This window comes from Mirounga angustirostris, unplaced genomic scaffold (genome assembly GCF_029215605.1).
Source record: "Mirounga angustirostris isolate CCGP_5_RB_7025 unplaced genomic scaffold, mMirAng1.0.hap1 SCAF_4, whole genome shotgun sequence".
In the NCBI taxonomy this organism is placed as follows: domain Eukaryota; kingdom Metazoa; phylum Chordata; class Mammalia; order Carnivora; family Phocidae; genus Mirounga; species Mirounga angustirostris.
Genome location: NW_026991712.1, coordinates 157,422,214 through 157,447,550, shown reverse-complemented (window position 1 = coordinate 157,447,550; position 25,337 = coordinate 157,422,214). Strand labels below are relative to the sequence as shown.

Here is a 25,337-nt window from a genome sequence, read left to right as displayed (position 1 = left end):
GAAGTATAACAGTGTCTGGGCATAATTAGAATATTCAAAGGGCTAATGCAAAGCAGAGAAATGAAGAGTTATCCAGTGAACCTATTTGGGTTAACCTTAGCAGATTAACCAAATTGAATAATGTACAAAAAGATTCCTTCCTTCTTTCTTTCTTTTTCTTTCTTTCCTTCCTTCCTTCCCTCCTTTCTCTTTTAGAGAAAGTGCAGGGGGGAGGGGCAGAGGGAGAGGGAGAGAGGGAATCCTAAGCAGGCCCCACATGGGGCTTGATCTCACAACCCCGTGATTATGACCTGAGCTGAAATCCAGAATTGGACACTTAACCCACTGAGCCACCCAGGTGCCCCAAGAGTCTTTATTATTTTTTTTTTAAAGATTTTATTTATCTGACAGAGAGAGACACAGAGAGAGAGGGAATACAAGCAGGGGGAGTGGGAGAGGGAGAAGCAGGCTTCCCGCAGAGCAGGGAGCCCGATGCGGGGCTCGATCCCAGGACCCTGGGATCATGACCTGAGTCAAAGGCAGACGCCTAACGACTGAGACACCCAGGCGCCCCTATTAATTTTTTTTTTTACCAGGAGACTACATTGAGGTTTTTTTGGTTAAAAAAATGACAGAAATCCTTGCAACTGAAATATTTAAATAATGTCTGGGATTTGCTTTTAAATACTCCAGGAAAAAAATGTGTGGGAGATCTATGAAATAAGATTGGCAAAATGTTCATGTCTATAGAAGTTCAGAGGAGGGAACAATGGCTCCCTGTGGAGTGGAAAAAGGAAGTAACAGTTTGCCTTACTAAATCACTATAATGACGCTAATTTGGAGATCATTGTCCCCAGTTCACGGGCAAAAAAATTGAGGTCACATTGCTAGTGGATGACAACGTAAGAACTTGAGCCTCAGTCTTATGACTTTGAAATCTTTCCTTTTGCTAATAACCCACACTGATTGTCTAAATGTGTTTTCTCAGATTCTGACATTTTACTGGAAATGGAGAAAAGTTTTTCTGTATAATGGAAACTTATTTACAATTCCTATATCTTTCACCTTTCATTATAGGTTCTCATCTCCACTTTTTTTGGTGAGTAATCTCTATACCCAGCACGGGGCGCAAACTCATGACCCTGAGATCAAAAGTCAGATGCCTTACCAACTGAGCCAGCCAGGCACCCCTCTTATCTCCATTTTGGGCAGTTATTTTGATTACTTCCTGACTCATGAAGTTGTTTTAATCTCATTTAATCTGAATTCATGATCCATCCATCTATGGTTGATTCCCACCATTCAGCACAGAATGAATATGGAATTTTTTTTTTAAAGATTTTATTTACTTGAGAGAAAGAGAGAGGGCATGAATGTGTAGGGGGATGCACAGAGGGAGAGGGAGAAGCAGACTCCTGATTCGGTGTGGGGCTCAATCCCAGGACCCTGGGATCATGACCTGAGCCGAAGGTAGACACTTAACCGACTGAGCCACCCAGGCGCCCTGGAATGTTTTTTGTTTGTTTTTGCAAAGATTCTCAAAGCAAGAGAGAGATGCCATGCATGCACATGCGTGCACATGCATATACACATGCATATACATGCATATACACACATAAACACAAAGTTTATGTTTAAGTACTTAAGTACAGTTTTTCCTTTTCACTACTTAGCAGTTAATTTGTGGCCTGCTATGCCCACTTCCTCTATCCAATTGCTTTTTCTTCCATGTTAAGTAGAGTCAAGCTTAACCCTTCTAGTGGGGTTTGTTGTTCCTTGCTACATGAAATACATTTGTCATCTTTGTGCCTGTAAATTGCATCTGGATTTGATCTGTTTCTGAAATGAAATTTACTAGAAATGCTGCTGTGATGACTATCCATTCATTCAGTAAACATTTATTAAATGCTGACTCAGGCTGGGTCCTGTGCTCAGGGTTTGTAGTACACAGATAAAAACAATAGCTAGGGGGCAGTACAGCATAATAGTGATTACGTGACTATGTGGTAGTGATAAGTAAGCACTAGTGATAAGTGAGTAGGGACTCCCTTGCCTGGGGTAAAATCCCAGCCCTGCCACTCAGTAGCGCAATGACTTAAATTGGGCAAATTGCTTAATCTCTCTGCGCCTCAATTTCTTCATCTGTAAATGGGTATAATAACAGCACCTACTGCATAGCTATGTTATGAGTTAACTGAAACCATGCACTTGTAGAGAGTTTAACACGGTGCTTAGATCCTAAGAAGTGTTATAAATGTGAGCTCTTCCTATTCCTCTGTAGGGTTCATAGAGGAAGGAGAGTAGAAGAAGAAAGTTGATCAGACTGGGGGTGGATTTTAAGGTTTTTATTTAAATTCCAGTTAATTAACATAGAGTGTAATATTATTTCAGATGTACAGTATAGTGATTCAACACTTCCATACATCACCTGGTGCTCCTCACAACAACTGCACTCCTTGATCCCCATGACCTATTTCCCCCATTCCCCCTGCCCACCTCCCCTCTGGTAGCCAGTTTCTTCTCTATAGTTAAGAGTCTGTTTCTTGGTTTGTCTCTCTCTCTTTTCTATTTCCTTTGCTTACATGTTTTGTTTCTTAAATTCCACATATGAGTGAAATCATGTGGTATTTATCTTTCTCTGACTGACTTATTTCACTTAGCATAATACTCTCTAGCTCCATCTATGCTGTTGCAAATGGTAAGATTTCATTCTTTTTGATGGCTGAGTAATATTCCATTGTACATATATACCACATCTTCTTTATTCATTCACCAATCAGTGCACACTTGGGTTGTTTCCAGAATTTGGCTGTTGTAAATAATGCTGCTATAAATATTGGGGTGCATGTATCCCTTTGAATTAGTATTTTTGTATTCTTTGGGTAAATACCCAGGAGTGCAATTGCTGGATCATACGATAGTTCTATTTTTAACTTTTTGAGGAACCTCCATACTGTTTTGCAGAGTGGCTGCACCAGCTTGCATTCCCATCAACAGTGCAAGAGGGTTCCCCTTTCTCCACATTCTCGCCAACACCTGTTGTTTCTTGTGTTGTTAATTCTAGCCATTCTGGCAAGTGTGAAGTGATATCTCATTGTAATTTTGATTTGCATTTCCCTGATGCTGAGTGATGTCGAGCATCTTTTCATGAGTCTATTGGCTATCTGTATGTCTTCTTTGGAAAAATGTCTATTCATGTCTTCTGCCCTTTTTTAAATTGGATTATTCATTTTTGGGGTTTTGAATTTTATAAGTTCTTTTTTTAAAGATTTTATTTATTTGACAGAGAGAGAGATAGCAAGAGCAGTAACACAAGCAGGGGGAATGGGAGAGGGAGAAGCAGGCTTCTTGCCGAGCAGGGAGCCCGATGTGGGACTCGATCCCAGGACCCTGGGATCATGACCTGAGCCGAAGGCAGACGCTTAACGACTGAGCCACCCAGGCGCCCGCAATTTTATAAGTTCTTTATATATTTTGGATACTAACCCTTTACTGGGTATGTCATTTGCAAATATCTGCTTCCATTCTGTAGGTTGCCTTTTAGTTTCGTTGATTGTTTCCTTCACTGTGCAGAAACTTTTTATTTTGATGAAGTCCCAATGGTTTATTTTTGATTTTGTTTCCCATGCCTCAGGAGACATATCTGGAGGGGCGCCTGGCCAGCTCAGTTGGTGGAGTGTGTAACTCTTGATTTCAGGGTTATGAGTTCAAGCCCCATGTTGGGTGTAGAGATTACTTAAAAATAAAATCTTAAAAAAAAAAAGAGAGAAACCTATTTAGAAAGAATTGCTATAGCTGATGTCAAAGAAGTTACTGCCTATGTTCTCTTCTAGGATTTTTATGGTTTCAGATCTCACATTTAGGTCTTTAATCCATTTTGAATTTATTTTGGGGTATCATGTAAGAAACTGGTTAAAATGTCTATACTACCCAAAGCAATCCACACATTTAATGCAAACCCTATCAAAATACCAACAGCATCTTTTACAGAGCTAGAACAAGCAATCCTAAAACTTGTATGGAATCACAAAATACTCCAAATAGCCAAAGCAACCTTGAAAAAGAAAAAGCTGGAGGCACCACAATTCTGGACTTCAAGTTATATTACAAAGCTGTAATGATCAAAACAGTATGGAATTGGCACAAAAATAAACAGATCAATGGAACAGAATAGAAAACCCAGAAATGAACCCATAATTACATGGTCAGTTAATCTCCAACAAAGCAGGAAAGACTATCCAAGGAGAAAGAGAATGACTCTTAAACAAATGGTGCTGGGAAAACTGGACAGCAACATGGCGGTGGATGTTTTAAGAAAAGTGTGCAGACACAGAAACATTTGAGATCAGCCTTGAAGGATTAATTCAAGTTTACTGGGGCAAGGGAGGCAGGAGGGTGATTCCAAGTATAAAGGCCTGGACCTAGTGGTCCAGGCTGTACATATTTGAAGGGCCTTCTTTCTCCTGAGCTCCTTAGGACCTAGGGGTATGGGTGCTAGATCAGATGACGCTGTTTGGCAACTGTATCACAGGTCAACTCCTTCCTCTACATATTCCTCTTGACTTCACTCCTCCACTAGAACTGATCACAAAGGCACACTTCACCACCAAAAAACTTCTTGCCCACAAACTCCCTATCAGAGTCTTTTTTCAAGGAATTTAACACAACATCATGAATGATACTAATTGTAATTTGAAATAGAAAAAATATTATTTGTGTGCACAATGTAGAAGGCTCACTATGGAGAGCCAGCTAGGGGAGATACACATTAATTTATTCATTAAACCAACATGATGCAGTTATCCAACACTGTAGTAAGGAATATTCTGTACTTCTTCACATCTAAGCATCTTTGCTGTGCATACAGTCTTGGATAAATGGACTTATTGTTTTATTTTTTTTAAAGATTGATTGATTGTAGAGAGAGGAGAGAGAGCACACGCAGGAGGGGCACAGGGAGAGAGAATCTCAAGCAGACTCCACACTGAGCATGGAGCCCATCACAGGGCTCAATCTCACCACCCTGAAATCACAACCTGAGCCAAAACCAAGAGTCAGATGCCCAACCAGCTGTGCCACCCAGATGCCCCTGGACTTACTGTTTTAAATACGATTCCTTAATCTCTTCAAACTATTTTCTATGGAAAACTTCAAACCAATGCAAATAGGCAAATAATACACTGAACCCTCCCCATCATCCAGCTTCGACAGTAATCATGTAGTAGCCAACCTTGTTTCATCTAGATCACTACCCTCACCCTCACATTGCCCCTTCTGTGATATTTTAAAGCAAATTCCAGAAACCATACTTCATCAATACACACATATCTTAAAAGTGAATCTCCAAAAGATAAGAACTGCTATTTTGACACATCATAACATTATCTTATCTAAAAATTAATGGGAATTTCTGAAGTCAGAAAATAAATATATGAAGACATATATTAAGACAGATCTTTGGGATGCCTGGGTGGCTCAGTCGTTGGGCGTCTGCCTTCGGCTCAGGTCATGATCCCAGGATCCTGGGATCGAAGCCCACATCGGGCTCCCTGCTCGGCGGGAAGCCTGCTTCTCCCTCTCCCACTCCCCCTACTTGTGTTCCTGCTCTCGCTGTGTCTCTCTCTGTCAAAAAAATAAATAAAATTAAAAAAAAAAAAAAAAGAATTGCAGCTGAGCTTTCCCCCTTTTTGCCGCCATCTTGGTGTGTGTGGCTGACTGTTCTCTGTCATGTTTTCTCACGAGACTTTCGGAATCAAGGGATTCCTGGCCAAGAAACAAAAGCAGAATCATCCCATTCCCCAGTGGATTCGGATGAAAACTGGTAATAAAATCAGGTACAACTCCAAGAGGAGGCACTGGAGAAGAACCAAGCTGGGTCTGTAAGGCATCACACATCATGAGATGCCACACCTAATAAGCACACATTTTTAAGCTGCATGAAGATCATGTGTTCCTATCCTACCACTCTGTAAACATCCCTCCTACCTGGCCATGTTTTATCAGGGAAATGATTTTTCTCTGTTACTATGCCTCTGAACCAGGTTGGTTCAGTAATAAGTGTGAGACCTCTCGGCTGAAAAAAAAAAAAGAATTGCAGCTGAGGTGTAGTTCGGCCATCATAGGACAACTGATCTTTAAGGACCTGGAAGATTAAATCTAGTCCTACTGTTATCCTATCATCTGTCATCATTGTCTTATTATTCACCAGGTTTTACTAAGTGCTAATCATGGCATCCAGGACTGGGCTGGGTGTCATGCTGTAATAATTAGAACTATTTATTGAGTCCCTACTGCAGGCCAGCTACTTTATTTAGGTTATCTGTAATCATCACAGCAACCCTGCAATGCAAGTTTTATTATCCCCATTTTAGAGAAGAAAACTAGATTTCAAGAAGATAAAATGACTTTCCTAAGGCCACACAATTGGCAAATGGCAGAAGCAGAGGTGGTATATAAATGCAGATCTGTCTGGCCCAAAGGTCTCCTTTTTCCACTAACCCCCAGTCCTTTGAAAACCCACTGAATTATAAGAATGATCCCTGCCTTCAACAGGATTATATCTATGTAGGAGAAAGAGATAAATTGCTGAAACAATTAAAGACTATCAGATAAGAAAACACTATATAGAACATGAACAATGAAACTGTGTGCAGTTTGCAAGCAGTGATTGCTATAAATGAACAGGAAGGAGGAGGGGGGCCATCAGTGTTGATTGAAGTTCCTGGGGGAGGTTTCATCAAGCAATGCAGGAATTATTGCAAATATAAAAGCTTTACCAATGAGCAAAGGGTCCTTTGCACAAGCCTCTTCTCCCTTGGGATCCATGTCACATTGACACAAAGATTTTGTCACCATGGCAACTGGTCATTGGACCAATGAAATAATCAGTTGTCATGGTAACATGATCTCCATCTTACTCCCACCAGGCACCTGTTCCAAATCATCACATCCTCCAACAACCTCATGCCACCTCAGTGCTCCTTTCTTTTTTCCCTAGTCACCCTGTTACCCAGCCACCTATGTTTGAGCCCCTAAATATATAACTAGATGTATATATGAGACTATTAAAGGGAGAGCAAAGGAAAGTGACTTTGTAGTATAGAGCTTCAGTACAGATGGGGGAAACCCTCTAAAATGAAAGAGTTGAATGAGCCAGAGCACTGAAGAAAAAGAGCATGTGATGCTTCCCACCCCTCACCCCCCATGTTTCCCTAAGTAAAATTCCTTTGGATTTTGAAACATTGCACTTCCTGATTCTCCTCCTATTTCTATTCATTCACTGGGTCCTTTTCCTCCTCCTGTCTCCTAAATGCAGGTATCTCTCAAGGCTCCATCCTTTGTGTCTGTTCTTTCTCTAAACAGCACTGCCCAATAGAGTAGCCACCAACCACGTGATGGTTATAGAGCCGTTGAAATTAATTATAGATGTACTGAACTGAAAAGCGCTATAAGTATAAAATGCATACCAGATTTTAGAGACTTCATACCAAAAAGAGAATATAAAATATCTCATTAATACTTTTTATAGTAATTATATGTTGAAATGATAATAATTAGGATATGTTGAGTACAACCAAGTATGCCATTAAAATTTAATTTTATCTGTTCCTTTTTAATGTATTTAACATGGTTACTAAAAAATTTAAATTGCAAATGTGGCTCACATTCACGGTTTGTGTTATATTTCTATTGCACAACACTGCTCTAAATTTTCTCTTTCAAGCCATCTCACCCATGCTTTAGGGGTCAAGTGTCTCCTCTATGAGATGATTCTAGGATTGCAAATCCCAGTGTCTTTTCTGAGATCCAAACCCACATTTCCAATGGCCAGAAATTCTGGCTCTTTCACAAATAACAAGCTTCTTAGCTTTGCAAGAACAAAGCCATGAGCTTTCCTTCAAAACCTGTTCTTTCTCCTGATTGACTTTATTAAACTTTTGTGTTATTTTCTTACTGCTACTGTAACAAATTACCACAAACTTGGTGGCTTAAAATAACACAGATTTACTATCTTACAGTTCTGTAGGTCTGAAGTCTGAAATGGGACCCACTGGGCTAAAATTAAGTTGTCTTCAGGCTGGATTTTCCTCTGGAGGCTCTAGGAGAGAATCCATTTTCCTTACCTTTTCCAGCCTCTAGAGGCTGTGTCATTCTTTGGCTCCTGACGCCCTTCCGTCTTCCAAGCCAACAATGACAGGTCAAGTCTTTCTCAGGCTGTATCCCTCTGGCACTAACTCTCCGGCTTCCCTCTTTCACTTCTTAGCTTTCTTGAGATTACCCTGGGCCCATCAGGTAATCCAGGATAATCTCCTCATTTAAAGGTCAGCTGATTAGCAAATTTATTTCCACATTCAATCTTAGTTCTCCCTTGCCATGTAACATAACATATTCACGGTTCTAGGGGTTAGGGTGTGGACCTTTCATCTGAAAGGGCTGGACAGAGAGGAAGAATCTGTGTGCAAGGCTAACAAGAAAAGAAATGGTAATCAGGGCAGATAGCTCTCCTTGCTTTCAAGGCAACCACCGACAGATAGGAAGCAATGAAAGGCGCTAGCTGGTATGAACATCAACGGTCTAACACCTTTCTTAGTTTACCGCATAATCTACCTCCTCTAAGACTCCTTTCCTGATCACTCCTTTTCCCCAGTTACACCTCCCCTCCATGACAGTTTTTGTACATCCTAGACATCTGTCTTACTTTTTTTGTATCATGATTATGTCTGTATGCACTTGGTCTTAACCTCTCTACTAGGTTGGAAAATATTTTGTGAACAGGAACTATTTGGTTTTTGTTTGCTTGTTTGTTTTTTGTTTTGTTTTTATTATTAAGTAAACTCTCCACCCAACGTGGGACTTAATCTCACGACCCCAAGATCAAAAGCCGCACACTACCGACTGAGCCAGCCAGGCACCCCAGGAACTATTTGTTTCACCTTTGTTTTTAACCATGATGGCCTAATGTGATACTTAATGTCATTTCCCAGTAACTATTTCTTGAATTTAGTTGAATGGAGACAACTTACGTCGACTTATAAAGCATGTGCTTTGTCACCACAACCAGATTTCCTTAAACAGTGAACACTTTTTATTTATTTATTTATTTATTTTTAAAGATTTTATTTATTCATTTGAGAGAGAGAGAGTATACAAGCATGGGGCATGGTAGGCAGAGGGAGAGGAAGAAGCAGCCTCCCTGCTAAGCAAGGAGCCCGATACAGGGCTCGATCCTAGGATCCTGGGATCCTGAGCCAAAGGCAGACACTTAACCAACTGAGTCACCAGGCACCAAGTGAACACTTTTTAAATTGACTTCCACTTAACTGATACTCTCCATTCTGTTTTAAAAGAATTATCAGTGCGGGGCACCTGGCTGGCTCAGTTGGTGGAGCACGTAACTCTTGATCTCGGAGTTGTAAATTCGAGCCCCATGTTGGGTATAGAGATTACTTAAAAATAAAATCTTAAAAAAAAAAAAAAAAGAACCATCAGTGTAATCCTTGTAGGTAATGGGCTGCTGTGCATGTGAGTTTTATGCTCATCCAGGGTCAGCTGTATTTGATTTCTAACCTATTGATGCCAGGTATACTTAAATTATAAAACCGACTACCTCAGTTGGTTAAGCGTCTGCCTTGTGAACAGATTAAAGGAGAAAACCTGACCATTCCAATAAATACAAAAAAAAATCAACAAAATTTAATACTCATTCATGATTTCTTTCTTTCTTTCTTTTTTTTTTTTAAAGATTTTATTTATTTATTTGACAGAGACAGAGACAGCGAGAGCAGGAACACAAGCAGGGGGAGTGGGAGAGGGAGAAGCAGGCTTCCCGCCGAGCAGGGAGCCCGATGTGGGACTCGATCCCAGGACCCTGGGATCATGACCCGAGCCGAAGGCAGTCGCTTAACCAACTGAGCCACCCAGGTGCCCCCTCTTTCTTTTTTTTTTTAAGATTTATTTATTTATTTATTTATTTATTTGACAGAGAGAGAACACACAAGCAGGGGAGCAGCAGAGGGAGAGGGAGAAGCAGGCTTCCTGCTGAGCAGGGAGCCCGATGCGGGGCTCGATCCCAGGACCCTGGGACCATGACCTGAACCAAAGGCAGACGCTTAATGACTGAGCCGCCCAGGCACCCCTCATTCATGATTTCTAAAAATCTTTAAAACTGAGATCAGAAGCCATTGTTGTTATTTACAAATATCATGATTGATTACATACAAAAACCCTAGATAATCCACAGAATAGAATCTATTAAAACTGGTCTTCTTCCTGCCTTGTCTTCCGCGTTTTTGTTCTCAGAGCCGCTGATAGCAAGATGTCTTCAGGAAATGCCAAAATTGGGCATCCTGGCCCCAACTTCAAAGCCACGGCTTTATGCCAGATGGCCAGTTCAAAGACCTCAGCCTATCTGACTACAAAGGAAAAGACATTGTGTTCTTCTTTTACCCTCTTGACTTCACCTTTGTGTGCCCCACTGAGATCATTGCTTTCAGTGACAGGGCAGAAGAATTTAAGAAACTCAACTGTCAAGTGATTGGTGCTTCTGTGGATTCTCATTTCTGTCACCTGGCATGGATCGACACACCCAAGAAACAAGGAGGACTGGGACCCATGAACATTCCCTTGGTATCAGACCCCAAGCATACCATTGCTCAGGACTATGGAGTCTTAAAGGCTGATGAAGGCATCTCGTTCAGGGGCCTCTTTATCGTTGATGATAAAGGTATCCTTAGGCAGATCATGGTAAATGACCTTCCTGTTGGCCACTCTGTGGATGAGACTCTGCGACTGGTTCAGGCCTTCCAGTTTACTGACAAGCGTGGGAAAGTGTGCCCAGCTGGCTGGAAGCCTGGCAGTGATACCATGAAGCCTGATGTCCAGAAGAGCAAAGAATATTTCTCTAAGCAGAAGTGAGTGCCGGGTCATTTTAGGGCTGGGCTGCAGTGGGTGGCCATGAAAACAAAATCTTTTTTGTATTATTGTCATGCTTAGAACATAAAACTTTAGACACTGTGCAGATGTGGTATGGGGACAGGACAGGCCTTTCCTGCAGGGGTTGGGGAGGCCAGCCTTTCTTCCTCTGGAGAGAAGGGCCTGAGCTGTTATGGGGCAGACCAACTGTTATGTACAGTAGTAGGGCATCACTTTTTGTCTTTTGTTGTTTCTATTAAACTTGAACTGAGGAAGAAAAAAGGAATCTGCTAAAACTAATAAGGGAGTTTAGCAAACGTGCTGTATTCAGGATCAATACAGAGAAATCAGTAGTCTTTCAACATCAGTAAATAATCAGAACTTGTGTTAAGAACAAAGATCCCATTTACAATAAGGAAAAGAATAAGATTACTAGGAATCAATCTGACAAAAAGTGTCATTGTGAAGAAAATTACAAAATTGAAGAATACCTGTACATACACACAGAAAGAGATCTGAATAAATGGAGAGATCTACCAGGTTCATGAATTGGAAGATTTAATGACATAAACATGTAAATTCTTCCCAAATTAGTTCATAAATCCAATATAATTTTAAATAAAATCCAAATATGACTATTTGTGAAACTAGACAGACTGGTCTTAAAATTCATATAGGAGAGAAAAAGGATAAGACAGTTTTGAAGATGAGAACAAAATAGACCGTCACTCCAGCTACCAACTTACTTTAACGTTACAGTTAACACGGTGTGATCCTGGCTTGAGGATAGACACGTTGGTGGACAGAATAGAAAAGAGACTCTGGAAAGAGGTCTGTGAATATATGCAGACTGGATATATTCAACAGTGGCATTATAATGGCAGGGGGTGGATGGGTGGAGAATGAACTATTCAATTATAAGGAAATTGGTTGTAAAGAATTCAAATAATATACCTGGACCCACCTGCCCCTGGAAACCCCAGAAGCTGTTGATGTTTCTTCCTGTACTACTTCTAGTTATCTCAATCTCACCGTAGAGTGAGAACCTGGCTTTGGTGGGGCTTCCATTGCTCCCAACACAGCAGAAGTGGTTCTGGTGCCCAGGTCCCACCTTACCAAACTCATGCCTCTTCCATCACTGTCAGGCTCAGATAAAGCATCAAGCTCCATACAACAGTGCTGGAGACTGGTTTGCCCACTGGCTACACAGAGAAAATGTGTAACTCAACCCGGAAGTGAGTAAAATTCCAGTGGAGTAAACTTCAACCAAGAACAGGGAGGAGAAAAGAGGATCCGGCAGATAAACTGTTTGCCCTTCTTCCTCTCTCTGATGGACTATTCAGAGGTGTGGTGCATACACAGAACATGTCGGAAAGATGTCCTAGGTGACCCGGGCTGGATTTCCTTGGGATGCTATGGCCAGCTTGGCAACATATCAACTGATACTTGTTTTCTTTTCTTCTACTCTCCATTTCCCTTCTCCTTAACTCTTGCTGCCTTGGGATTACTCCTCTCAATACTTCAGCAAGAGGTGGTGCCTTGGGTTCTATTTTTCAGAGAACCTGGGGTAAGATGGTTGTGTATACAGAAAAAAAGAAAGCTAGGTCCCTACCCCCCACACCATACTGAAAACCATATCAAAGTGGAATAAAGACCTAAACATTAGAAATAAAGCTTAAAACATTTTGAAGAGAATGTTAGGAGAACCTTTTTCTCAGAATAAGCAAGTATTTCTTAAAACCTAAAAGCACAAACGATGACAGAAAAGATTGATAAATGTGATTACCTATAGTTTAGAAACATTTATTCAACAAAAGATGACATGAACAGGGGTGCCTGGCTGGCTCAGTTGGAGGACTGTGCGATTCTTGATCTCGGGGTCGTGAGTTCGAGCCCCATGTTGGGTGCAGAGATTTATTTAAAAATCTTTTAAAAAAAGAAAAGATGACATGAACAAAGATAAATTACAAGCTGCAATCTGAGAAAAATATTTGCAATTCATTTAATCGACTAGGCTAGGTATCCAGAATTTAATAAAAACTTCTACAAGTCAAGAATAAAAGATAACAGAGAAGTGAGCAAAGGACAGAAACAAGCAATTCCTAGAAGACTTCTGGATTGCCAATAAACATATGAAGAGATAAGGAACCTCATTATCAAACTAAAATCACTTGAGATACCATTCCACACCTATCTAACTGGGAAAAAACTTGAAAGAATGATAGGGTGAGTGTTGGGTATGGAGCAATGAACTCTCACACACTGCTAGAAAGAGCATCAACTGCTACAACCATGTTAGAAAATAATTGGATGATATACTTGTAAAGATATGCATGCCCTTTGACTCCCAAATTCAATTTTTCTTTTCTTTTTTTTTTTTAAGATTTTATTTATTTGTCAGAGAGAGAGATAGGCAGAGGGAGAAGCAGGATCCCCACTAAGCCTGATGTGGGACTTGATCCCAGGACCCTGGGATCATGACCTGAGCCAAAGGCAGACACTTAACCAAGTGAGCCCCCCAGGCGTCCCTGTTTTGTTTTTAAGATTTTATTTGTGAGAGAGAGAGCGCGCATGAGCAGGGGGGAGGGGCAGAGAGAGAGGGTGAAGCAGATTCTCCGTTGAGCAGGGAGCCTGACATGGGGTTCGATCCCAGGACCCTGGGATCATGACCTGAGCCAAAGGCAAACACTTAACCAAGTGAGCCCCCCAGGCGTCCCTATATTGTCTATACTACAGAAACTCCCACATGTATCTACAAGGAGATTTATGAAGGAATGATCACTGCGGTGTTGTTTGTAATGGAAAAAAATGGAAATAAATGTTCAACAAGAGAAAAAAACAAGTTTTGAAATATTTACAAAATACTATGAATTGAATGCAAATGTATTCACTAGAGCTCTATATAACAACAAGGATTAATTGTAAACACAGAATGATGAGAGAAAAAAATCAAGTTGCAGAATCATGTGTGCATGGGACACCATTTACATATAGAGCCCAAATATGTCAAACACAGTCATATACGTATTGGCACACATATGTAATAAGTATAAAAACACATATGGGGTGTTGCCTGGGTGGTGCAGTCGGTTGAGTGTCCAGCTCTTGCTTTCAGCTCAGGTCCTGATCTCAGGCTCATCTCAGCCCTGCGTCTGGCTCCATGCTCTGCAGGGAGTCAGCTATGGATTCCCACCTTCTCTCTCCCTCTGCCCCTCCCCCCCTCAAATAAATGAACAAACAAACAAACGCATATGAGTAAGGTAAATGCTGAATTTGGGATAGTTGTCCTGGATGCGGAGGGTGGAATAGAAATGAAATCAGTGTGGAGTGCGTGCAGCAGGTTTCAACTCTATCTGTAATGTTTATTCCTTTTTGAAAACTCTGAAGCAACTTTAGCAAAATGTTAGCATTCATAAGCTCAATGTGGGTACAAGTGTTCCTTCTGTTTTTCTCCTTGTATGTTTGCAACATTTCATTAAGTTTTTTTTTTTTCTAAACTGAGTGGAATGCTTTGAAAAGATCCAGTAAAAGCTGAGTCACAGAAAAACAGAAAAGCACAAAAATTACCATTGAAATAAGTGTGGGCAAAACAATTGTAAAAAGTTGGGTAAATAATTCTAAGCACAGTTTTCAAGTCCTGACACAGATTTCCTTCTCAGGTGTGTTGAAGTTCTTGCTCCACTTTAAAGAAACCCAAAGTGGGGCGCCTGGCTGGCTCAGTTGGTGTAGCACGTGACTCTGGACCTCAGGGTCCTGAGTTCAAGCCCCATGTTGGGCGTGGAGCTACTTTAAAAAAAAAAAGAAAGAAAGAAACCCAAAATGGAAATCATCAAAATGCATATTGTGGTTGTAAGTTGCTCAAGAAAGATAATGTAGAGCTCCAGAGGACTCATTCTCAACCTTGCCTTACATCAAACATTGGTGTGTGAATGTATATAAATATGCTTGATGTTAGAATGAAATATTAAACGTAAGTATAGGTCCCATTCTGTGATTTCTTTCTTTAACAGAATTATTCAATTTCTGGTCCTGATCTGTTGGATAAGAAGACTTCTTCAGTAATCATTCCAAGGTCTATTAACACATATTAAAAGCCTCCGCGCTATGCATTGAACTAGGTACAGATGGCTCCCTGAAGGAGTGAGTGAACCAAGGAGGTGAGGGTGCAAGCATTCTGGGCAGAGGATAAAATGGGAGCAAATTCAGCAAAACATGGACAGGAAATAGAGCATGGATTTCTTCTCCTGGAATGTGTAGGAGCAGGAAAGAAGTTGAAATAAGGTTATGGTAAGACCGAAGAAAGAGGTACTTGACTTTTGTCTTAATCTCAATTTTAGCATACCGTAATTTCCAAATTGAATGCATTTTACTCATCATGTTTTTTCTTTATTCATCATATTTTGAGTTGTCATGTCAGAGAGTGCTCATCCGCAGTTTCTAAAGCGCTTCGGAAAAAGCCTATGTTGGGACACGTGGGTGGCTCAGTTGGTTGAGTGTCTGCCTTTGGCTTGGGTCGTGATCCCAGGGTCCTGGGATGGAGTCCCGTGTCGGGCTCCTTGCTCAGTGGGGAGCCTGCTTCTCCCTCTCCTTCTGCCTGCCGCTTCCCCTGCTTGTGCTCACTCTCTCTTTCTGACAAATAAATAAATAAAATCTTTAAAAAAAAAAAAAGAAAAAGGAGGGGCGCCTGGGTGGCTCAGTTGGTTAAACGACTGCCTTTGGCTCAAGTCATGATCCTGGAGTCCCAGGATCAAGTCCCACATCAGGACTGCTTCTCCCTCTGCTTCTCCCTCTCACCCTCCCCCCCTCATGTGCTCTCTCTCTCTCTCTCAAATAAATAAACAAAATCTTTAAAAAAAAAAAAAGTACTAAAAAAAAGGAAAAAGCCTATCCTGATGTCATTTCTAAGAATAACACAGTGGGATCAGGGTTATCTCTTTCACCTTCTATAAAAATTAGTAAATTGCCATATTTCTTTTTTAAGTAAATTTGATACAAAAAATTAATGCACCTTTACTTTTTTTTTTTTTTTTTTTAATTAATGCACTCTTACAGGGCGCCTGGGTGGCTCAGTCGGTTAAGCATCTGCCTTCGGCTCAGGTCATGATCCTGGGGTCCTGGATCAAGCTCGGTGTAGGGCTCCCTGCTCTCTCTCACTCGTTCTCTCTCGGTCAAATAAAAAAATAAATAAAATCTTAAAAAAAATTAATGCACCTTTAAACAAAATAAAGACATTACAAATTGGGCCGTGGCTCCTTTGACCACCATCCCAATGCTAGTTCCCTGTCCCCCCATATATTTTTAAAATTTTTAAAGATTTATTTATTTATTTTAGAGAGCGGGGGGCAGAGGGAGAAGGAGAGAGAACCTCAGGCAGACTCCCCACTGAGCATGGAATGTGATGCAGGGCCCGATCTCACGACCCTGAGATCATGACCTAAGCTGAAATCAAGAGCCAGCTGCCTAACAGACTGAGCCGCCCACATTTAGCCAAAGTAATACAGGCGTCCCTCCCCTTCCCCACATATAACCCAAGTTAAGACTTACAGCTATGGAGCAAGATTCTCCAAGTTCAAATCTTTTGTTTGTTTGGTTGGTTTGGGTTTGGTTTTTGATTTTTTTCTCTCAAAAAAAAAAAAAACCCACTTTACTGATGTATGATTAACATGTAAAAAGAGATATATATTTAATGCATACAATTCAATGAGTTTGAGATTAAGTATATGCCTGTGAAATCATTACCACTATCAAGCCCACAGATGTTTCCATCCTCCCCCAAAGTTTTCTTCCTTCTCTTTATTATTATTTTTGTTGTGTGGTAAGAACATTTAACATAACATCTACCCTCTTAGCAAAATTCAATTATAAAATATAATCCTGTGGGGCACCTCGATGGCACAGTAGGTTGTGACCAATTCTTGGTTTGGCTCAGGTCATGATCTCAGGGTCCCCAGGATTGAGCCCCATGTAGGGCTCCATGCTTAGCCAGGAGTCTGCTTCTCTCCCTCTCCCTCTCCCTCTGCCCCTCTGCTCTCTAGCTCTCAAATAAATAAGTAAATAAATCTTTAAAAAATAAAATAAAATATTGCTAGTTATAGGTGCTGTGCTGTAGAACAGATTTTCAGGACTTACTTATCTTGCATAACTGAAACTTTGTGCTCTGTGACCATCACCTCCCAGTTTCCCTCTCCCCCCAGCCCCTGTAATCACCGGACTACTCTCTTCTTCTATAAGTTCGACTATTTTAGATTCCACATATAAGAGAGATTATTTACAAATTCAAATCTTTTTTTTTTAAGATTGTATTTATTTATTTGACAGAGAGAGACACAGCGAGAGAGGGAACACAAGCAGGGGGAGTGGGAGAGGGAGAAGCAGGCTCCCCGCCGAGCAGGGAGCCTGATGGGGGACTTGATCCCAGGACACTGTGATCATGACCTGAGCCGAAGGCAGATGGTTAACGACTGAGCCACCCAGGCGCCCTACAAATTCAAATCTTGATTCTGCAACTTACGCATGACTTGATCAAGTCATTTAACCTCTCTCAGCTTCAGTTCATCATCATGAAGATGGTAGTGGTACACATCTTATAGGGTCATTATAAGGATTAAATGAGGAAAATCTTTCAAAGGGCTCAGAGCAGTTTTTTTTTTTTTTTAATAGAAAACACTCAATAATATGCTATTATTGGCTGTTATTTTCAGGTTGATAGTATCTCAGCCTTTACTCTTATGTTTTAAATCTACACATACCTGCAGATAACATTGTTTTGTGTGAGGTTGATTTTACTAAATGGTATCATACCAAACATATTGGTCGACAAAACATTTGTTTTGTCACCAAGAATAAATCCTGGAGGTCATTCTCTGCACATAAAAATCAACCTTGTCGGGCGCCTGGGTGGCTCAGATAGTTAAGCGTCTGCCTTCGGCTCAGGTCATGATCTCAGGGTCCTGGGATCGAGTCCTACATCGGGCTTCCTGCTCCTTGGGAGCCTGCTTCTCTCTCTGCCTCTGTCTCTCATGAATAAATAAATAAAATCTTAAAAAAAAAAAAAATCAACCTTGTCTTTTAAACCGTGCATAGCCAGTCCACTCCCAATAAAACTTAGACCTTTAAATTTTCCCCCAGTTTGTCCTAGGATGAGCAAAGCTGCCATGCACATCTTTATACAAGCCGCTTGTGCACGTGTTTGTTTGTTTGTTTGTTTTAAGATTTTATTATTTATTTTTTTATTTGAGAGAGGGTGCACAAGCAGGAGGAGGAGCCAAGGGAGAGGGAGAAGCAGGCTTCCTGCTGAGCAGGGAAGCCTGACTTGGGGCTCGATCCCAGGACCCTGAGCCGAAGGCAGACACTCAACCCACTGAACCCCCCAGGCGCCCCTGTTTGTTTGTTTTGTTCTGTTTTGTTTTGTTTTTAAGATTTTATTCATTTATTTGAGAGACAGAGAGAGTACGAAGCAGGGAGGGGCAAGGGGAGGGGAGGAGGAGAGGGACAAGCAGACTCCCTGAAGATCTATAACTGGAGAGCCACACCTGGGGCTCCATCCCAGGACACTGAGATCATGACCTGAGCAGAAGTCAGATGCTTAACCGACTGAGCCACCCAGGCGCCCCCAGTTTGTGCACTTGTAAGTGCTTCACTATGGTAGATGCTGAGAGAGGGAGCTCCCAGGTCATAATATACACACATTTAAAATTTTAGTCAGTGCTGCCATTTGCCCTCCCATGGCTGTGCCAATTTACATTCCTACCAGCAGTCTCTATGAGAATTAGGCATTTCAACTTTGTGAAAGCTTTTCGTATCCCTCCTAACACCTAATATTAACAATCTTTTAAATTCTGATCTAATGGGTGAAATTTTTTTAAAGATTTTATTTTTAAATAATCTCTACACCCAACACGGGGCTCAAATTCACAACCCTGAGATCAAGAGACACTTGTTCTTCCAACTGAGCCAGCTGGGTGCCCCTGAAATTTTTTATTTTAAATTACATTTCCTTGATTCCTGGGAGAATTGATCAAAAGTGTGTTTTAATATGTATATTAGCCATTTGTGTTTTCCCATTTGTAAATTGTTGGTATCCTGTTTTCTTTTTTGTTTGTTTGTTTATTAACTATAGGAGTTCTTTATACATAATGAGTCTTAATTCCTAATACATATACTACAAATATTTTTTCTCAGTCTGCTGCCTTTAGCTTACTTATGGTATCTATTGTTCTACAGAAGTTTTTAATAGTGACATAGTCAAATGTATCACTTCTCTTTTAAGGTTTTTTTCCTTTTATTTTTTTTTTTAAGATTTTATTTATTTATTTGACAGAGAGAGACACAGTGAGAGAGGGAACACAAGCAGGGGGAGTGGGAGAGGGAGAAGCAGGCTTCCCGCAGAGCAGGGAGCCCGATGCGGGGCTCCATCCCAGGACCCTGGGATCATGACCCGAGCTGAAGGCAGATGCTTAACGACTGAGCCACCCAGACGCCCTTAAGGTTTTTCTTCTATTTGAATCTCCCTCAGCAAGATTTTCCCTACTCCTTAGGTCATAAACATTTTTCTATAGTTTTTTTTCCTAATAATTTCATAGCATTTTTTAATATTCAGGTTTTTAATTAATCAGAAATGTATATTTTTTGGATACCAGGCTGGCTCAATCCTTAGAGCATGCAACTCTTGATCCTGGGATAGTGAATTCAAGCCCCATGTTGGTCATAGAGTTTACTTAAAAAAAAAATGTACAGGGGTGTCTGGGTGGCTCAGTTGGTTAAGCATCTGCCTTTGGCTCAGTTCATTATCCCCAGGTCCCGGGATTGAGCCCTACATGGGCTCCCTGCTCAGTGGGGAGTTTGCTTCTCCCTCTCCCTCTGCCTCTCCCCTCTGGTTTGTGTGCTCTCTCTCTCACTCACTCACTCTCTCTCAAATAAATAAATAAAATCTTTTTAAAAATGCATATTTTTAATGGTATTGGTAAGAATCCAATTTGACTCTTTTCCCCAAAAGGATTTCCAATTGTCTCCAATTGCATTTTTTGGACATCAGCTTTATTGAGAGAGAATTCTCATGCCGTACAACCCACCCATTTAAAATGTATGAGTCAATGAGGGCACCTGGCTGGCTCAATCAGTAGAGCATGCAACTCTTGATTTCAGGGTTGTGAGTTCAAGCCCCATGTTGGGTGTAGAGATTACTTAAAAATAAAATCTTAAAAAAAGTAAAAATAAATTAAAATGTACAAGTCGGGCGCCTGGGTGGCTCAGTCGTTAAGTGTCTGCCTTCGGCTCAGGTCATGATCCCAGGGTCCTGGGATCGAGTCCCACATCGGGCTTCCCGCTCTGGGATTTAAATAAATAAAATCTTTAAAAAAATTAAAAAATTAAAAAAAATAAAATGTACAAGTCAATGGTTTTTAGTATATTCACAGAGTGGTACAATCATCTCCACGATAAATTTTGGAATATTTTCATCATCCCCAGAAGAACCTCATCCCCTTTTCACTCCAACCCTTCTCCCAGTCCTACACAACCATTTGTCTACCTTCTGTCTCTATAAATTTGCCTATTCTGGACAGTTCATATAAAAATGGGATCATACAACATGTATGGGTCCTTTGTGTCCAACTGCTTTCACTTAGCATAATATTTCAAGGGCCATCCAAACTGTAGAATGTATCAGTATTTCATTCCTTTTATTACCAAAATATACCACATTTTATTTATCTGTGCATCAGTTGATGGACATTTGGGTTGTTTCCATATTTTTGTTATTATGAATAATGCTGCAGTGAGCATCATGGCCCCAGGCAATCACTAATCTGGTACCTGTCACTAGAGGTTAATATTCCCTTTTCTAGAATTTCATATAAATAAAATCATATAGTATGTATTCTCTGGCTTTTCTTACCAAGCATAATGTTTGTAAGATTCATCCATGTTATTGTAGAGATCACTAGTGCACACGTTTTTATGGCTGATTAGCATTCCATTGTGTGGATACATCTCCAAATTTTTAAATTTTGATGGGACCCAATTTACCAATTTTTAAAAATTCCATGCTTTTTGGATCTCATTCACAATGTGCCTTTAAAATTTATTCATTGGGGAAGCTTTCCCCTCTGGTCCTGATGAATCTCAGGCATTCACATGACTCTTAAATAATAAAAAGATCCCATGGTCACAATCAATGACAGTTTTAGTTCAGGCATTGGAATGCCCAATTCTATGTAATAATCAAAATTCCAAACTTTATTAAAGTGAAAACTCCTCTCCTCTAACTTGGACCTTCTGCATGAACACTTAACAACAGGAATGGAGGGAGGTAGGGCCATGGTTATGCTCTCTTTCCCTGTCTAGGTTATCACCTTCTCTTCCAGGTGGCTCTCTCAGGTTTGGGAGAGTCAAGTAAGAACTTTCTCTCAGGTTTGGGAAAGAAACACTTTCATTAAATAGTTTCAAGTTCTTTGGGATTGGTAAATACTCAAACTGACTATTTCCTTCTTGGCTATGTTTATGGGTTCTGCAGAGGCCCCCAGTAGATACATTCTGTTGTACCTGCCACAGTGCTGGTGATACCATTTTCTTCCATTGGCTCCTCCCATCTCAGCTCTTGTGTTTTGGTGGCCCACTCTATTGTGGCTCTTTCTGTTGGAGTCCCATGACTCTTCCAAGCCATTCTCTTGGGCAAGAGTTAATAGGGTTTAAGCCAGCTCCCCTTCCAAAGAAATCTTCCACCCTGGCTAACTCTTGGAGTGCAGGCCTCTTGACATAATCAATGCCCCTCCTCCCCTGTGGTTTGAACAGCTAGCTAGCCCATCTCGGCTCTTCCCATGTTCCAGGCATGAGGCAGACACTGACCTACTACCTGGAGGAATTACAGATCAAAGTCTCCAGGTGGTCCCATTGAAATGGTTCCCTCTTGACTTAAGAAGGGGAAAGTATCCCCTACCCCTGCTCCCTGAGAGAGGGGAGGAGAGATACAGCCTAGTTCTTTTCAGAAAAGTCCTCTTCACAAAGTTTACAGCAACCTTTATACCCCTGATGGTGAGGGGGTTGAGATGTGCAACTCGTTTTTGACCATTTACTCTGAAACTCCTACAAGATGGCCTGCTGACAACTTCGTTATCTAATATCTACTGTCTTAGGGTTTCTGGCTGAAACTTCCAATTTAAAATCCTATTACACTTGCATTTGTGAGCTAAATGCTACTTGGATGTGATGTATTATTCTTTTTACTGTCCTAATGGATTAAATTTGTCAATGTTTTATTTAAGATTATGGAATCTCTGTTCATAAATGAAATTGACTATATGTGTGCTTTTTTTGTACCAACTTTGTAAGTATCATGCAGCAGGATAGAAATTTGCATACTATGACTCAGATGTGCAAAAGAATATAATGTTCATTATTTTCTACAACTAAATCTATGTTAGACTCAAGCTCTACTTCTGCTAATAGCATGGGAAAAAAAAACCCTTTTAATTATGTTTATGTCTCTATGAGTTCAAATTGAATTTAGTCAATTCAGAATTATACTTCCTGCTGGCTGTTTTTCCCTCCTCATGACAGCAGGGGAGAAACCCCACACTATCCTGTGGCCTTCCCTGATCCCACTGTTCAAGCCCGCTGAGGAAAAGCTGGTCCTACCTTATATTTTGCAGTATTGTTCCGCTGTCTACTACTGAGATCCATCATCTCTGCATTCTGCACTTCTCTGTGCCAACCTCAGGCAGGGAAATAATCCAAATTAAGAAGGGAAAAATGCATCCGGAGGTATTTTCTAAACATTTTAACTAGCATTTAAATCCAAGACATTTATGGTTCTTATGCTTTTGTTGCTAAATCAAGAATCCAATCACACAGAATAGTTCCCAGTCATACTGGTGGGGAAGCAAGTTGCCGATTTCCTCCCAGTGCTTTACTCAGCTCCTCGGCTCCTCAGAATCCTCTCATGAAACCCATGCTAGTAACTATTACTTCTAATAGCCCTGCCAGGTGCCTTCCTTATATTATTTTTAATTCTGGCTATAACCCAGTGGAGTACATAATGCCATTGCAATTTTACAGGAAAATAAATTGAGGCCTAGAAAGGTGGCCTGTATTTCTTAGGATATAGGCTAACTTGCTGTAACAAAGAGATAACAAAATACAGTGGTTTGAACAAGCTGAAGGTATATTTCTCTCTCACAGAACAGAGACAGGCAAAAAGTCCAGGTGGCGGGTGTCTCGGCCTCACCCAGTTATCCGGGGACCCAGTACCTTCTGTCTCATTACTCCACCATTGAATCATCCAGGGTGCTGTCCTCACCTATTTGGTAAAAGCTGGCTCACCACCACACACGCACGCCCCAGCCTGTGGGAAGGAGGAGGAGAGGATGAAGGACAGGCCATTTCTTTAAGGAAATTCCACACAAACCCTGCAGTTCATGTCCCATTTGTCCAGGAAGATCATAGTCACATGGCCACAACTGACTGCAGGAGAGGCTGAAAAATATAACCTCTACTCAGTGGTCCCATGCCAAGGTAAAACTAGTGGTAGATAGGTATGGTGGTGCTTCTGTGACTAAAAGAAGGGAATCATGGACATTGAGGATTGTTTAGACCTCTCTGCCCAGAATCTAGTATGATTCTTTCCTTCCAAGTTCTGAGCAGTGTGTGCAGAGGAAAAACTACATTTCCCATTTACCTTGCAGATAGGAGCCACCAGTTAGATATACAGAGAAGTCACTGTGTGGGGCTTCCAGGAAAATTTTTGTTGTCCTTCCTCCTTTCATCCTGCCTGCTGCTTGGAAAGCAGATGAGGTGACCAGAGCTTCAAAAGCCATATTAGACCATGAGTGACCTAGAATGTGCTAAAGATGATGGGGACATGCCGAAAGGAAGAACCTAGAAACGTAATGATCAAGGAGCCACCATCCCAATCTTGAACCACCTAACTCTTCATTTCTTTATTTTGAGGGAGAGATCAGCCTCTTTCACATTTCAGCTGCTTTATGACCTACAAACAACCAAATGTAATTCGTAACTAACTCAAATTATTCAGTTAAGCAATGTACTCATAGTCATGCAGCTAGGAAGATGTTTACTCAGATTTACCAGGCTCCAAAGCCCATATTCTTGCCCCTCCTGGATTAAATTAGTCTTTTATGAGACAAAAATGGTATCCTTTTGGATGACTGGGTGGCTCAGCCGGTTGAGCATCCGCCTTCGGCTCAGGTCATGTTCCCAGTGTCCTGGGATCGAGTCCCACATTGGGCTCCTTGCTCAGCGGGGAGCCTGCTTCGCCCTCTGCCTGCCGCTTCCCCTGCTTTGTGCTCTCTCTCACTCTCTCTCTGACAAATAAATAGAATCTTTAAAAAAAAATGGTATCCTTTTGTTAAGATTCTGCAATGCAATGAAGAAATAGTGGTAGGTTCCATCATATTTAGGGAAAGATGTTTATCCTTTACATCTAGAGTCCTTGATGTGATAAGGCATCTTGGGTAGCAAAATGTTTCTCTGTTAGATGTATGGAACATACAATTACAGAAGAGCTCCAGGAGCTGTCGAACCAGGCATGATTTGTTATTCTTATCTCTGACTTTTTCTGTTAATTTTAATTGGCTTCCTGTGCATTCCTTTTGTTGTCAGCTAGCATGTGCTGACAGTCAAGCAGTAGGAGGCCCCAGTGTTAAGGAAGATGAATGGGGAACATTTTTGAAATGTATAACAATCTATTCATCACTGTAACTTCTTTCCCATTTGGAAAAAATCCATAATTATTTAAGTCTAATACAGTGGGTCCACCTTATGGGACACAGAGTTGGAGAGTCTCTGATCAACATGATTGACTGATGGGCCTTCTACTGTCAGGATGGAAAAACACATAGTAAAGGGACAGGTTATGAGAGCCATTATGACCCTATGAACCTGGATAAAGGCTTTAGTGTTTCTTGTCTAGAGAGCATTTGGTTAAAGTAGGAAATCAACTACATGGACTATTTAACCCACATGTTCTAAATTGCTACTAGGAATAATATCACTAGAATTAGTGAGGAAAATTGTGCTACTTTTTATGGGCAAAGTACCAGAAAGTTGACATAAGTTGCTTAAAAGAGTTTATTAGATAATTTTCTTAATATCTCCTTTTGAGAAAAGGAGAAATGATTGTCTGAGGCTTTCAAAATATTTAGATTCAGAATGTCCTGTGTAGTATAAATAGGTAAGACTGTGATTTATCAGCCAATGTCACTTTTTCATTGTAGGGTTTTGTGGTAGATAGAATAACGAATGACCCTGCAAAGATGTTCATGTTCTAATCCCCAGAACCTGTGAGTATGTCACCTCACATGGCAGAAGGGTTTTGCAAGTGTGATTAAATGAGAGGTTTTATTTTTTTTATTTTTTTTATTTTTTTTAAGATTTTATTTATTTATTTAACACAGAGAGAGAGAGAGAGAGACAGCGAGAGAGGGAACACA

At 40.8% G+C, this 25,337-nt stretch overlaps 1 protein-coding gene, 1 long non-coding RNA gene and 1 pseudogene across 4 annotated transcripts in view; all 3 read left to right on the top strand.

Moving 5' to 3' along the window:
• The window catches only part of LOC129046467 (uncharacterized), a 50,360-nt gene that overhangs the window by 11,767 nt on the left and 13,256 nt on the right, over positions 1-25,337 (top strand). Inside the window, exon 5 of one of the 2 annotated variants that reach the window (XR_008507857.2) lies at positions 14,901-15,287. The exons of the other annotated variant lie outside the window; for it this stretch is intronic. This is a non-coding gene — a long non-coding RNA (uncharacterized LOC129046467). Of the gene's footprint in view, positions 1-14,900; positions 15,288-25,337 lie in introns of those variants that run through there. 2 annotated transcript variants of the gene reach the window in all.
• On the top strand, positions 5,707-6,301 carry LOC123858388 (large ribosomal subunit protein eL39-like). Its single transcript, XM_045895443.2, has one exon. It carries the CDS (start codon positions 5,707-5,709, stop codon positions 5,860-5,862), a length of 156 nt encoding a protein of 51 aa, XP_045751399.1. The 3' UTR covers positions 5,863-6,301.
• LOC123858387 (peroxiredoxin-1-like) lies at positions 10,237-11,162 on the top strand (annotated as a pseudogene). The gene has a single exon (XR_006794153.3). The product of XR_006794153.3 is annotated as a peroxiredoxin-1-like (transcript).

Bases quoted from the DNA above. Each gene is read 5' to 3' on its own strand.
- LOC123858388 (XM_045895443.2), top strand. From the start codon at position 5,707: ATGTTTTCTCACGAGACTTTCGGAATCAAGGGATTCCTGGCCAAGAAA.